Raw genomic sequence first — 15,710 nt, 5'->3', positions numbered from 1 at the left:
TTTTTGACAGAACGCATATAATACTATTAACTATACCGTGGGGTTTTAGTGTAGCTGTTAAAATAAACTAGAAATCACATTTACAGACACAAAATGCCTGTTATAATACTCATTTTGCCATTTCTTTAGTGATTTTGGTGTCTTTCTGCATGGTTTTTCATTTAGGAAATTTTAAACTATTTGGCTTTTTTCTTTAAAGAGAAGCTGATTAACGTAAAGCTTTCAAAGGAAAGAGAACAGGCTGCTGTCTTGCATAGTCAAGCCAGTGTCTACTGTGCTTCCATGTGGGCACACTTGTAAGTCGTAACTGTAGACCTCATTGTTTTTAAATAGTAGTTAATGGTTTTAAAACATGCTTTTTTGTTGGTTATTTGATACAGACCTCAAAACAGTCCTTGGAGATAGCTATCCTTATCCTTCTTCCATAAAGGAGATTCCCAGGTATTAAGTGGTTTGCCTATGTTCAGACTTACACAAGTAGAGAGGAAGCTAGACAGGTGCTGAGTGCAGTGTGTTGTGTCCAGTGCTTTAGCCATTGAGTGTTTGCTGCTACAGTTCTTCTGCATGATCACACCGTCCTACCTAGCCTTGTTGACTGTTTTGGAGTTAAAATTTAGACATGTATTGCTGTGTAACAAATCAACCCAAAACTTTGTAGCTTAAAAAATAATAATAGCCCTTTATTTATTCACAGTATTCACAGTTCTACAGTTCAAGCAGGGCTTGTCAGATGCAGCTTGTCTCTAATCCTTAGGGGGTCAGTTGGGGTGGCCTGTCTCGTTGTGGAAGATTTGAGATGACCCCACCCACATGTTTGGTACCTTAGCAAGGCTGGCTAGAAGAGCAGAGGCCTACCTAGTCATCTTTGTCTTTCTAGAAAGATCACCACACTTTTCTTCTTGGTGGCTGGTTACCAGGAAGATAAGAAGAAAAAAAAAATCAGACCTTCAAATTCACTTAATGCCTAGACCCAGAGTCATAGTGTGTTTTTACCTCTACAACATTCTGTTGGCCAAAGCACATCATAGGCCCAGCCCAGATGCAGAGAGAGGAGAAAATGGAATCTATTTCCTGAGAAGATGATTGACAAAGCCATTTCAAAAGGACAGGAGACAGGGAGGTTAGAGGGTTTGCTGTAGCCGTCTTTGGATGCCATCTACCACAGTTGTCTTTCCAGTCACAAGTCTCCTACCTGTAGAACATACTCAACTTGCTCCAGTATTGTATCAGTCTCAGAATCTAGTCACTGATGATCTGCATCAGGTCCAGACAGAGATAAGGCACCGCATTTCTGATTTTGGAGACCTGGGAATGCTCAGCCTCTAGTGGTAAGAGAGGAAGAGGTAAATCTCCATAGAAACTGTTCAAAAGGGGAAAATGTAGAAGGGCCCCGCAGTCACTGCTTCGTAGCGATTCTGAAACCCAGCCAGGCACACATTGCTAGTTTTCTGGACTACGGCAACAGGGACTGTCCCTGGATTAGGGCCCAGTTTTGTAATCTGGGCATGACTCCCAAATTCATTGTTTCTATGAGTCCTGGTTATATCTCATGGGATCTTGGCTTTACCCTCTGAATCAGTCTGTCTTTTTCATATGAAATAGCCCTTGTTTGCAGCTGAGTAGCTTTCTCCACTTGCTTCCTGACTGGAAAGCTGGGGCCAAGGCCTCTTTTGCCCAAGTTGGTACAGTGGCTTTAAAGGTTGATAGTCTTTTAGTGTACGAAATTGTAGTTCATTATTAGAAAAAAAAAAAAAATCCCACCCATACTCACAAATCCCTTTGGAAAGAGATCCTCTCTAATTCAGGCAAAGAATTAAGATGGTATTTATAAGGCCCTTAAGATTCTGAGAATCCCATTGTGTAACTGAATCAGTATAAAACTCTACGTTATAATGGAGTTTTAATAGCCACTCCCTTAGTTTGAACTTCACCTCTATGGTCATGTTTTAGCACCTGTGGAATTGGTCTTAGTTCTAAACCTGTTTCTTAACTTTGTGAATCTTTTGAAGAAAATATCCCGGCCGGCGCCGCGGCTCACTAGGCTAATCCTCCGTCTTGCGGCGCCGGCACACCGGGTTCTAGTTCCGGTTGGGGCACCGATCCTGTCCCGGTTGCCCCTCTTCCAGGCCAGCCCTCTGCTGTGGCCAGGGAGTGCAGTGGAGGATGGCCCAAGTACTTGGGCCCTGCACCCCATGGGAGACCAGGATAAGCACCTGGCTCCTGCCATCGGATCAGCGCGATGCGCCGGCCACAGCGCGCTACCGCGGCGGCCATTGGAGGGTGAACCAACGGCAAAAGGAAAACCTTTCTCTCTGTCTCTCTCTCACTGTCCACTCTGCCTGTCAAAAATAAAAAAAAAAAAGAAAAGAAAATATCCCAAAGCCTTATATGTCTCAAAACATACTTCAGAACCAAATAGTTTTTCCTTAGCTCATCTCTTGCCACACCTTATCCATCTACTATTAAAAGAAACCCCTGGTCACTCAGCATCCTGTCTGGAGGTCTCCATAGCTGAAAGCACAAGTTTATGAGACACATTCTGTGTCTTTGACAGTATTTCAGGAGATAGTTGTGTTCATTGCTCTACCACTACACAACACAGGGTCGCTTGTCTTCTGCTTCCAATACCAAACTTCTTGCCCATCTTCTAGACCCTACTAGCAGCCTCCTCACCATCCTTCCAGCCTGTGCCTGCTGCCTTGTCCCAAGGCCACTACCACATGCTTTATGTTCTCATTATTTCAGTATTTTACTTCAAGTGTATAACAAATTACCCCAAAACTTCTAGGCTCAAAAGAAAATCAATTGATTTTGCCGGTGCTGTGGCTCAATAGGCTAATCCTCTGCCTAGCGGCGCCGGCACACCAAGTTCTAGTCCCGGTCAGGGCGCCGGATTCTGTCCCGGTTGCCCCTCTTCCAGGCCAGCTCTCTGCTGTGGCCAGGGAGTGCAGTGGAGGATGGCCCAAGTGCTTGGGCCCTGCACCCGCATGGGAGACCAGGAGAAGCACCTGGCTCCTGCCTTCAGATTTGCGTGGTGCACTGGCCGCAGCGCGCCGGCCGCGGCGGCCATTGGAGGGTGAACCAATGGCAAAGGAAGACCTTTCTCTCTGTCTCTCTTTCTCTCACTGTCCACTCTGCCTGTCAAAAATTTAAAAAAAAAAAAATTAAAAAAAGAAAAGAAAATCACTTGATTTGTTTGCAATTGGATAGTCAGAGGTAAGGCTCAACTTGGACAGCTAATCTCTGTGCTACACACAGTGACAGCAGCATCAGCTTAGCTGGGACCAGAAAACCCAAAAACGATTTTGCTTACATGTCTGGTGCCTCCTCTGAGATGGCAGGAACACCTTGCCACTGTCTGTGCATGTCTGCCTCTCACAGGATCTCTCTAGCAAACCAGTCACACTACTTTAGATGGTAGCAGCTTCTAAGTGGACAAAAACAGAAGCTGCACAGCCTCTTCAGTGTTAGGCTTCTCTAGAAGCCCTAAGTGTCACTTTGTCACATTGTGTGTGCCCAAACAAACCAGCCCACATGCAGAGGGGAATAGATTCTACCACTTACAGGAGGAGCTGTGATGTAGGAATGCTACAAGGCTCAGGGGAGGGGAGGAATTGTTACAGCCATCTTTGAGAAAACTCTTCAAGTTAACCAAGTTCAAAAAAGCTGTTAAGTCCCAGTTTAATTTAAACCATTCTGTTTAAACTGAGTGTGTACTTCTACATAAACTAAAATCTGAAGTACTTGAAAAAATCTGGTTAGTCTAGGTAGCATGTAAATTAGTCCTCCTTTTTTTTTTTTTTTAATTTATTTGACAAGGTAGAGTTATAGACAGTGAGAGAGAGAGAGAGAAAGGTCTTCCTTCCATTGGTTCTCTCCCCAAATGGCTGCTACAGCCAGAGTTGCACCAATCTGAAGCCAGGATCCAGGAGCTTCTTCCTGGTCTCATGCGGGTGCAGGGGCCGAAGCACTTGGACCATCCTCTGCTGCCTTCCCGGGCCACAGCACAGAGCTGGACTAGAAGAGGAGCAACCGGTACTAGAACCCGGCGCCCAGATGGGAGGATTAACCAAGTGAGCCATGGCGCCGGCCCCAAGTCCTCCTTTTTAGAGCAGTTAAACTAAAATGAAGTGAATTTTTCTTCTGCTACTTCCTTAGTTTCGGGACAGTTCTGCTGGAAACTTTAAAACCAACTTTTTCTGTATTCAGATAAAACTGTTTACAATTTTGAACCTTTTAAAACTTAGCTAAGATAAGTTAAATTAGATAAGCAAAATAGCATTTTTTAAACTGTAAAAATTTTCCCAAAAAAAGTACAGAATTCATTTCAGGGTTCATCCTTTTTATTTAATTTAAAAAAATTCTTCATTGGCTCTTTTCTTGTCTTGAGGCATTCTGCCTGCCATCTGCAAATTCCCCCAGAGATTTCTAGTGATATTAAAATAACTTTATCTAATATGTTCAGAGGTTAAAACTTAATGAGCACCTGCTGCATGCAAGGTATACTGAGAACTAAGAGGGATTCAACAAAATATAAACCTTACAAAATTAGACTAAAAATTTTACTTTTTCCCAAGATCTTAATTATATAAAATCTTATGTTGTGCTTTTGTGGATCCAATTTAATGACATTCAGTGAAATCTTATTATAGTGGTGAGTAAATTAGTAATAACCAAACATTTCTATGACCTTATTCTACAGGAAAGAATTGGAAGTAATATAGGAAAAACTATATAGAGTACCAATGTTATTGGAGACAGACCTTTTTAAAAGTCCCATCTGGGTTGAGAAATATTATCGGAGTGTCAGGTGCCAATTATTTTACTGTGTGCTTATTAATAAATTTAGACTATTAATAAGCACTGTGAGTCCTTGCCTGATATTCAGTGGAGAATTCTGAATACTGGCACAAATAAATGAGGCAGCATGATAAGTTTTCAAACTTTTTATTCAGTGAGAGAAATGCATAGGAGAGTGAGGGCTCTATCTAAATGAAAGAGAGAAATCTGGATTCATACAGAGCACTAGGAGCCAGCCATGTGGAGGAGCATGTAGGCCAAAAAGCCTGGGGAACATGGCCTTTGGAGGTGCAGGGGCAGCAAGCTGGTCCAGGACAAAAGGGAAAAGGGCTGGGCCCATCATGTTCCAGGCCTTTAATCCACTTCCAAAGGGGAGTTGGTTAACTAGTCTGGCCAGTGAGTACAATGTTGTTGTCAGGTAGGGGCATGAGGTCACACAAGAATGTGGTGAAGACGTGGTCTTCCAGTTCACAAACCTAATCAATTTTATCCTGTATGCCTGTCTACAACACCAAGACACCAGAAAATGAATTAGGACTCTTTGGGCTGTTCAAATAGAAAAATAAATCTATGTTGCTATATCCATGTGAATATACAGGGATAATTTTAAAAAGTCATGGAAAATGAAATTAAATGTGAATTTATTTTTGGTGGAAAATTTGAAATCCATGCATATGTGGACTCTTCAAAAAGTATATGGAAAATTTATATTTTGAAAAAGTATGCATGGGTTTCAGAAACTTTTTTTGTACCAAAGTAAATGTCTTCTAATTCTGCTTCTCTACAAACTTTTTGAAGTGCCCTCATATAACCCTCTCTGTCCTCAAGGAAGCTTACATAGTCTCACTTTAGAGATAGATCCCAAACACAAATAACATGAAAGGCAATGAGGGAGATCCCTGTCTTAAGTGTGAGTCTGTTACGTATAGATCACCTTGCAAACCAAGCAACTCTGAGCTCGCATGCCTTCCCCTCCTTTGGACCTCTTCAGTGTCAGATAAAGAACAGGGACTGTGCATGCAGCAGTGACCCGTGCCTTCTCTGCACCTCCTACTATTTCCTGTGTGTCTTCCCTAACATTAAGAGTAGAAGCGGAAGAAAACTGTATGCCTTTTGGTCATACACTGAAGTCAAAGATAACAACCGTGCGTTTCTGATGGGGTACACATCCATGAACAGAGCAGTGTTCTGCCTCCCAATCAGAGATCATACACCTTTGCCAGATTGCCCCTTCAGTGACAGATAGATGCTGTCACGCTTACCCAGTCTGGAAAGCAAACTCATTTTAACCATCGCTCACAGGATTTTGCTGAGGCAGCCTTTGCCTCTGTCTTTTCCTTCAATTAAGCAATAGCATTATAAGCAAAATGACATGTTTATCTCATTATTTTTTCTTTTAGCCCCTTTTCCATTTTCGTCACTGAAAATTTACACTCATTTATGTTAATTTCACAGGAATTCTTTCTCACAGTCCATCGTGACCGTACATCTTGTACATAGCTTATTGTTAATACATATTTGCCTCTCGGTGTAAGCCATCTAACTCCCTGATTTGCCCACAGTTCTTGCGGACCTTGGCAGCTCTGTTGCAGATGACCCCTCCTTAATAAGTTTCCTTATCATATGTCTCCTTACTTTGCACACCTCCTCGTTGCCCTTCTCCCTCCTCTCCTGCTTTTGACGCTGCTGCCTTTCCTGTCTGCATACACTTATGTGATAACACAGTTTTCCTCTCTCCAGTCTGTCTTTTGCCTTGTCACCCAATGTCTTATTATAAAACAAATGTGATCAATAGCTCCTCTAGAAATTTTCTGTTGGCAATAAGATAAAATTGAAGCAGCCTTGTCTTTCTAAAACTTCTTTCATTATTTGTCCTCATAAACCTCCCACTGTCTCATCCCCTTATCTTGACCTACCCACTCCCAAACACCCTTTCCTGATAAGAGCTCAAGTTCTTACCAGTCCTTGATAATACCTGCCGACATTGTGTCTGCTTCTTCCCTGATCTTCATCTTAGCCATAAGTGAACTCAAATATCTAGTCCCCTCTGAAGTCTTTTCAGACTTGCTCAAACTTCCCCCCCAACCATGCTCCCTTCTTCAACAGCTGTTACTCACAGGTATTATAACCACCTATTTACACCTCTGCCTCACAGACCAGGCTGTGAATTACTTGACAGCAAGCTTGTTGTTTTCTGAGTACCTATCACAGTGTCTGGTACTGAAAACCTTTACTATGCAAAGTAATAATTGCCAAGGAAATATAAAATCAGCTTTATTCTATTTAAAACTCTAAGTCCTAAAAAGTAAGCTTCATTTTTCCAGAAAATTCATCTCAAATGAATTGTTGATGCTCCCAATATGCTAGAGAAAAGGGACCTAATTATATTTTCTTATGATTCACAATTAACATCATACAAATGGTTAATGACCGGATTCACACAGCATATTACTAAGCAAAACTTATTGTGCTATACCAGATATGTTGGTTTTAGCAGCAGAAATGGATAGGTTCCTGGATACATACAACCTACCTAAATTGAACCATGAAGACATAGAAAACCATAACCAAGACAGAAATTGAACCTATGAAGAGAAACCTTTAAATGCCTTTGTTAGAAAGTCAATGATCCAATCTGTTTGAAGACTTCAATTTCTGGAGGTTTTAAATTTTTTCTAAGCATCCCAAAAGAAAAACACAGTGAGTTTCAAATTTCAGGTACTACATCATCAAAGTTGATCATATTACACAAACAAATTACCTATTCTCTTCACAGTATAATTTAAAGTAATCTTAGCCCTCATTTTGATACTTGAATAAAGACAATATAGATAGATGGCTTACATAAAAACTACAGAGACTTGTCTTTTGTATTTCATTTTCTCCTGGTCATTTTTTCTAAAAAATAGAGCAACAAATAAAACTTTTTAGGAATTTAAAATCAGTTCACTTCAGTATCAGATGCATTTTTAAAATTTTTTTTATTTCATAAATGTGAATTTACAAAGTACAACTTTTGTATTGTTGTGGCTTCCCCCCCAACCTCCCTCCCTCCCGTGGCCCTCCCCTCTCCCTCTCCCATCCCGCCCTTTATCGAGTTTCATTCAATTACCTTCATATACTGAAGATCAACTTAGTATCAGATGCATTTTAAAGTAATGTAAACCCCATTGTAGATGTTGTTCAGTAAATTCAGGTTTGTATATGCCGTACTTATATGCAAGTAACACGAGTTATTTTTGCTTCACCTTATTAAGAGCCTACCATTCCAGGCCGGCGTCATGGCTCAATAGGCTAATCCTCCGTCAGTTCTAGTCCTGGCCGGGGCGCCAGATTCTGTCTGGGTTGCTCCTCTTCCAGTCCTGCTCTCTGCTGTGGCCCAGGGAAGGCAATGGAGAATGGCCCAGGTCCTTGGGCCCTGCACCCGCATGGGAGACCAGGAGAAGCACCTGGCTCCTGGCTTTCGATCAGTGCGGTGCATTGGCCGCAGCACGCCGGCCACAGCGGCCATTGGGGGGGTGAACCAATGGAAAAAGAAAACCTTTCTCTCTGTCTCTGTCTCTCTCTCTCACTGTCCACTCTGCCTGTCAAAAAAAAAAAATAAATAAAAGAAAAGAGCTTACCATTCCAGTAGCATAGCTTAGTATTTAAAGTTCATTATCATGCACATTGTCTCTTCATTGTGCTCAGTAGTAAGTATCAAAGTAATTTATTTTGTCAAAAATGAAACTATGAATATATTTATGAAAACAATGTAATTGCCAGTATAATCACAAAGAAAATAGAAAATATTATGTGATTTTTGACAAATATTGATACATCCTTTTTATTTTGTATAGTACATTATATTCAGAAGTGGTTTTAAAGCAAGAGACTTGAGGTAGCTTAACACATTTGTTTACTAATGCTAGTATGAATTGTTGTTCATTTGTACATCCGTTTTTTTTATTTATGGCAGGATGATTGAAAATGGGTAACATTTTTAAAAACCCTATGCTATAACCAGATTATGAAGCAGATTATTCAAATGTTTTGTCTTCTCTTCTTAGATCCTTAAAGTTCAATAAAGAGTAAAGTAATATAGGTTTTAAGTAAAGCACTTCTTTAATTTTGTTTATAGTTAATAAGTTATAAGTTAGTAGTTTTATCCATCAGATTTCTATAGAATGGTTCAATGTACTGTTCTTAATTCCTGGCAGGAGCTAATTCCTGAGTTCTACTACTTGCCAGAAATGTTTGTCAACAGCAATGAATACAATCTTGGAGTCAGAGAAGATGAAGTAGTGGTAAATGATGTTGACCTTCCCCCTTGGGCAAAAAAACCTGAAGACTTTGTACGGATCAACAGGATGGTAAGAGAGATTTTTGTTGTGTTTTTGGTTTGTTTGGTTTGAGAAGTTATATGAAAAAGTTAAATTATTCTGTAGTTTCAGTTTTAAATATTACAGATTGCAAATTACAATCTATAAATACAAGGTTAGAATTTAAGAAAAAAGAAAGGAGGCATTTACTGTAGTCTTGAAAGCCTTCTTTATTGTAGAGTGGATTTCCTTTCATGAAGACTAATCAAGGAAGGGTAATTCATTTACATTTACTCCCTTAGGAGAAGGCAATCAGATGTGCATCTGTTGACTAATAGAACGTGTTCCAAAATGCTTCAAATAAATGCCCATTCCTTAATTTTTTTTCCTACTGGCTAAATCTGCACAGGAAAAAATTACAGTTGGATGTATTTCTATGTAGGAAACTTAAGTCTTGAAAGATGCCTTATAATGTAGTATACTTGACTGTAGAACACCCATTTTGTAGATATTCTTAGGAAATGTTATTACATTTTCATCTGTATGACAAATAAGAAATGTGCAAATAGGTTATTTGCATGTGGGGATTTTATAGATTTAATATATTTATATCCATGTTTGAAGAGATTTTAATCACAATGTCATTATGGTACATGGAAATTAATCATTTTACAATATAATCTCACTAGTGCTATTTATTGTTCTTGTCAGTTGAGGAATTTTGTATCAATAAACCAGTGTCTCAAAATATATATTTTTGCCCTATTTCAATCACTCACAAGTTTTTCTAACTTTCTTATAAATATATTTTATTTTTTTTTTACAGCTTATTTGAGTCAGAATTAAAATAAGGTCCACATGTTGCAATGTTCTTGGCTCCTTTAATCCCTCTTTTTGTAAGAGCTTTATTGAGATATAATTCTCATACCATATAATTCACTCATTTAACATGAAAAAACAATGAATTTAGTCTATTCAAAACATTGTGCAATCATCAGCACAATTAATTCTAGAGAATTTTTATTACCCCATAAAGAAGCCCATCCCCTTTAACATCTCCTCCCATTTCCTCAACCATCTGCATTCCCCCAGGTGGCCCTAGAGAACCACTAATCCACTTTCTATTCTTTAGATTTGCCTATTATGAATATTTTATATAAAAAGAATCATATAATATATATTTCTTTTATACATTTCCCTGATTTTGTATAACTTTCATTGAATGTTATTGTATGTCACATGCTTCCCTCTATATTATAGCCCATGTTTCCTATCTCCAAGAAATATTTTACTTTTTTTTTTTTTTTTTTGACAGGCAGAGTGGATAGTGAGAGAGAGAGAGACAGAGAGAAAGGTCTTCCTTTTTGCCGCTGGTTCACCCTCCAATGGCCGCCGCATTGATCAGCACCGCGCTGATCGGCACCACGCTGATCCGATGGCAGGAGCCAGGTGCTTCTCCTGGTCTCCCATGCGGGTGCAGGGCCCAAGCACTTGGGCCATCCTCCACTGCACTCCCAGGCCACAGCAGAGAGCTGGCCTGGAAGAGGGGCAACCGGGACAGAATCCGGCACCCCAACCGGGACTAGAACCCGGTGTGCCGGTGCCGCAAGGCAGAGGATTAGCCTAGTGAGTCACGGCGCCGGCCGAAATATTTTACTTTTAATATATTTTATTTCAGCAAATTGTTGCTGATGCAATAGACCCATGTTTAAGAACACCTTATAAATAATCTGCAATCCACTCTCCCACTCTTTGAGGGAATATCATATATATTTACTCCTCAATCTGTAAATTGGTACTTTCAAATATATGAAATTATTTCATACCATCTACTTAAATAGTAGGTTACTTCATACACACACAGATGCACACACATATATTTAAATCACACTTGCTTTCTAGCTCAGGCCAGTTTCCTAGCTATGTTCCTAGCTGTGTTAAGAAAATATTCCATGGTACCAGAGATGCCCTTTTGTTCTTTCTACTTTTTGTTTGTTTGTTTTTACAATTTATTTACTTATGTACAAGAATCACAGAGAGAGAGGGAGAGACATGGGAGAGAGAGAGAGAGATCTTCCATCCACTGGTTCACTCCCCAGATGGTCATAATGGCCAAGGCTGAGCCAGGCCAAAGCCAGGAGCCAGGAGCTTAATTCAGGTCTTCCATGTGGGCAGGTAGGATCCAAACACTTGGGCTATCTTCTGCTGCTTTTCTCAGGGCATTAGCAGGGAACTGGATCAGAAATGAAGCACACAGAAATTGAACCAGCACCCATATGAGATGCTGGCATCACAGGCAGTGGTTTTACCCACTACACCACAACACCAGCCCCTTCAATTTATATTTTTTAAAAGATTTTATTTATTTTATTTGAGAGGTAGAGTTACAGATAGTGAGAGCGAGAGACAGACAGAAAGGTCTGCCTTCCGTTGGTTCACTCTCCAGATGGCTGCAGTGGCCGGAGCTGCACCGATCCGAAGCCAGGAACCAGGAGCCAGGGGCTTCTTCTAGGTCTCTCACGCGGGTGCAGGAGCCCAATGACTTGGGCCATCCTCTACTGCTCTCCCAGGTCACAGCAGAGAGCTGGATTGGAAGAGGAGCAGCCGAGACTAGAACCGGTGCCCATATGGGATGCTGGCGCCACAGGCAGAGGATTAACCCACTGCACCACGGCACTGGCCCCTCAATTCATATTTTAATGTGAAGGATTTATACTTCATTCAAACTTCTAAAAACCCCTATTCATTCTTAAAATTGATAGACTGTTACCACACCATCTTTGCCTACTTGAATATTGACTATAATATCAGTGTAAGGGTACCAGTTCGCAAATTCAACCTTAGAAGCTCACTGATCTCAGTTTGTCTCAGTCACATTATTTGAATGTATCTACAGTGCCCAGAGCTCTAGCTGGAATGTAGAAGTTAGCCAACAGTATGTACTGGGTGACTTTTTAGTGAGATGCCACTTGGGACACCCACATCCCATGTAGTGGTGCCTGGCCTGCTATGCTCCTTTTTCCAGCTTCCTGGTAATGTGCACCCCGGGAGGCAGCAGGTTGTGGCTCAAGTACTTGAGTCCCTGAAACCCATATGGGAGACCCGGATTGAGTTCCAGGCTTCTGGTTTTTCCCCATCCTAGCCACGTCTATTGTAGGCATCTGGTAAGTGAACCAACAGATGAAATAGAATCAATTTCTCTCTCTCTCTCTCTCCCCTCCCTTCCTCCCTCCTTTCCTCCCTCCCTCCTTCTTTCTCTTTCATTCCTTTCAAGTAATTAAAAAATAATTAAATTTTACAAAATTAATAAGTAAATACTTACTGAGTGAATGAGTTAATAAAAGGTATTGGAGTACTAATCTCATTGCTATCAGCGTGTAGTCTAGTTTGGTCCAAACTCGTCAAACTAAATGAATCCTTCACTTAAGCAAGAAAAGTAGTCAAAAATTGTTGGACCTGGGTTTTTGCAGCTTCTGCTGTAAAACAGAATTTCTCATGTGGGTACTAATAATAAGTGCTTCCTTTGTCAGGCATTAGGCTAGGGATTTGATTTTTTTGAAGTAATTAATTTACTCGAAAGGCAGAGTTAGAGAAGGGAGAGACAAAGAGAGATCTTCTGTCCATTGGTTCAGTCCCCAAATGGCCAAGAGCCTGGAGCTTCACCCAGGTCTCCCATATGGGTGGCATGGGCCCAAGCACTTAAGCTGTCTTCCACTGCCTTCCCAAGTGCATTAGCAGAGAGCTGGAAGTGAAGCAGCCAGGGCTTGAACCAGTGCCTGTAAGGAACAAGCAGCAACTTAACCCACTATACCTCAACACTGGCCTGCTGATTTTGTTTTAGCATTCATAAGGTTTCTTCTTTTTACAGATAAGAAACAAAGAGATCAGAGATGTTCCATAATTTCCCCAGCATAGGGAAGCTGGTAAATAGCAGAGCCCGCATTCAAGTGCAGGAAAAATTTTAACTCCCAAATCATACTCTTTCCATTACATCACTGCCTTTGATATTATCTTTTCTTTGTGAAATTCCCTGAGATTACTGAGCTCCACTTTTTAGGTTATTATTGTTAAGTGAAATATTTATTCCTTTTTTTTACATTATGAAGACTGTTAAATGTAGATCATTCAAAGATAAAGACAAGTTCATTTTTAAAATAGAGTAATCTTTATTATCTACTGAATATTTCACACTTATTAATTTGCTAATGTTTAGACAAGGTTAAACTGCAATAGCCGGAGCTGCGCCAATCTGAATCCAGGAGCCTGGAGATTCTTCTGGGTCTCTCACTTGGGTGCAGGGGCCCAAGGTCTTGGGCCATCCTCTACTGCTTTCCCAGGCCATATCAGAGAGCTTGATCTGAAGTGGAGCAGCCATGACTCAAATCAGTGCCCCTATGTGATGCTGGCACTGCAGGCGGCCACTTTACCTGCTGCACCACAGTGCCATTCCCGGCACATTCTTAAAAAATGACAAAAATATTGAGAAGAAATTTTAGGAAGAGGGTAAATTTATGTTAACGTTTTAAGAAACTTCAAAAACTGTTTCCCAGAATGCATGTACTATCTTACATTCCCACAAGCAATGTATGACAGTTTCAGTTCCTCTACATCCTCACTACTGCTCTTTATTTTTTTTTTTTTTAAGATTTTTATTTACTTATTTGAGAGGTAGAGCTACAGACAGAGAGAGGGAAAGACAGAAAGGTCTTCCATCTGCTGTTTCATTCCCCAAATGGCCGCAATGGCCAGAGCCAGGCCAATCCAAAGCTGCACTCCCTCGTGGGTGCTGGGGCCCAAGTCGTTGGGCTATCTTCCACTGCTTTTCCAGGCTATAGCAGAGAGCTAGATCAGAAGAGAATCAACCAGGACATGAACCGATGTCTAGATGGGATGTTGACACTGCAGGCAGAAGCTTAGCCTGCTAGGCCACAGCACCAGGCCTTCACTACCACACTTATTGCCTGTTTTTATTATAGCCATTCTATTGGATGTGAAGTAATATCTTACTTATGTGAGAGAGAAAGACACATAAAGCTTCCATTCACTGATTCACTCTCCAAACATTGGCAACTTCTAGGGCCTTGCCAGGATCCAGGAATTCAATCCAGGTCTGTCTCCCATATGGGTGGCAAGGACCCAACTACCTGAGCTATTACCTGCTGCCAACCAGGGTGCCCACTATCAGGAAGCTAAAATCAGGAACAGAGCTGGGATTTGAATCTGGGCACTCCCATTTGGAATACAAGCATCCCAACTAGTGTCTTAACTGCTACATCAAACACCTGCCCCCTGGTAACACTTTTAGTATACATTTCTCTAGTAACTAATGATGTTGAGCATCTGCTCATATGTTTATTGGATTCCAAAACATTTTAGGTACATTTTAATAAAACATTAAGTAATGATTTATTATATATACAACCTTTGGTTCCCCTTGGTAAGATAAGTTAATATGGCCAGCGCTGTGGCTCACTAGGCTAATCCTCCGCCTGCCGGCATACCAGGTTCTAGTCCCGGTCTGGGTGCCGGATTCTGTCCCAGTTGCTCCTCTTCCAGTCCAGCTCTCTGCTGTGGCCGGGGAGCGCAGTGGAGGATGGCCCAAGTGCTTGGGCCCTGCACCTGGCTCCCGGCTGATCAGCATGGTGTGCCAGCCGCAGCAGCCATTGAGGGGTGAACCAATGGAAAAGGAAGACCTTTCTCTCTGTCTGTCTCTCTCACTGTCCACTCTGCCTGTAAAAAAAAAAAAAAAAAAAAAAAGATAAGTTAGTATGCCCACAGAATAATAATTTTGTTATTCATATGCCTAACTGAAATACAAAAGACAGGGCCAGCACTGTGGCAGAGCATATAAAGCCACTACCTGTGGTGCCGGGATCCCATATTGGCACCAGATGGAGTCCTGACTGCTCCACTTCTGATCCAGCTCCTGGCTAATATGCCGGGGAAAGCAGTAGAAGATAGCCTAACTGCTTGGGCTCCTGAACCCACATGGGAGACCCAGAAGAAGCTCCTGGCTCTTGGCTTTGGACTGTCACAGCTCTGGCTATTATAGTCATTTGGAGAAGATCTCTCTCTCTCTCTCTCTCTCTCTCTCTCTCTCTCTCTGTGTGTGTGTGTTTGTGTAACTCTACCTTTCAAATAAAATGAACAAATACTAAAAACAGAAGAAACAGAAAAACAGTCATTCTCCTGAAAACCATTCCCAGGGTATCATCAAACCCAGAATTCCTTGACTACAGAGAAAACTAAGAATTACTATGGATGAAAAACCATTTGATAATTAGTAGTGACATAAAACTAGACATAAACTGTTGACTAAATCTGCAGAAAAATTATAATAGTTCATTCATTTAATATGTTAGGTGGCCATGTAGTCCAACTAAATAAACATTCCAGGTAATTGAAGTTTCTTGATGTTTCTAGGTAATCAAGAACCTTTTTGAAGCATTGTTACAGTTAGCTTTCTAAAATTTGTTGCTGTTTGGTTCCCTGCCCTCTTATGCAAAGAGATTAAACTTCATTCATTCTTGTAAAATCAAGGTTGTTAATTCTAAGTACCCATTATTACTTTTCATTATGAAGTGAAATAATTTTATATTTATTCTTATC

General features: G+C 40.8%; 1 protein-coding gene across 5 annotated transcripts in view; it reads left to right on the top strand.

The window, feature by feature from the left end:
* The window catches only part of NBEA (neurobeachin), a 731,002-nt gene that overhangs the window by 651,749 nt on the left and 63,543 nt on the right, over window positions 1-15,710 (top strand). For all 5 annotated transcript variants that reach the window (XM_062194378.1, XM_062194375.1, XM_062194377.1 and 2 more), the window contains exon 47: window positions 9,000-9,152. In XM_062194378.1, the coding sequence (XP_062050362.1) occupies window positions 9,000-9,152 (153 nt within the window). The remainder of the gene's footprint in view (window positions 1-8,999; window positions 9,153-15,710) is intronic.

Source organism: Lepus europaeus, chromosome 6 (genome assembly GCF_033115175.1).
Source record: "Lepus europaeus isolate LE1 chromosome 6, mLepTim1.pri, whole genome shotgun sequence".
In the NCBI taxonomy this organism is placed as follows: domain Eukaryota; kingdom Metazoa; phylum Chordata; class Mammalia; order Lagomorpha; family Leporidae; genus Lepus; species Lepus europaeus.
This window is presented reverse-complemented; position numbering and strand designations above follow the sequence as displayed.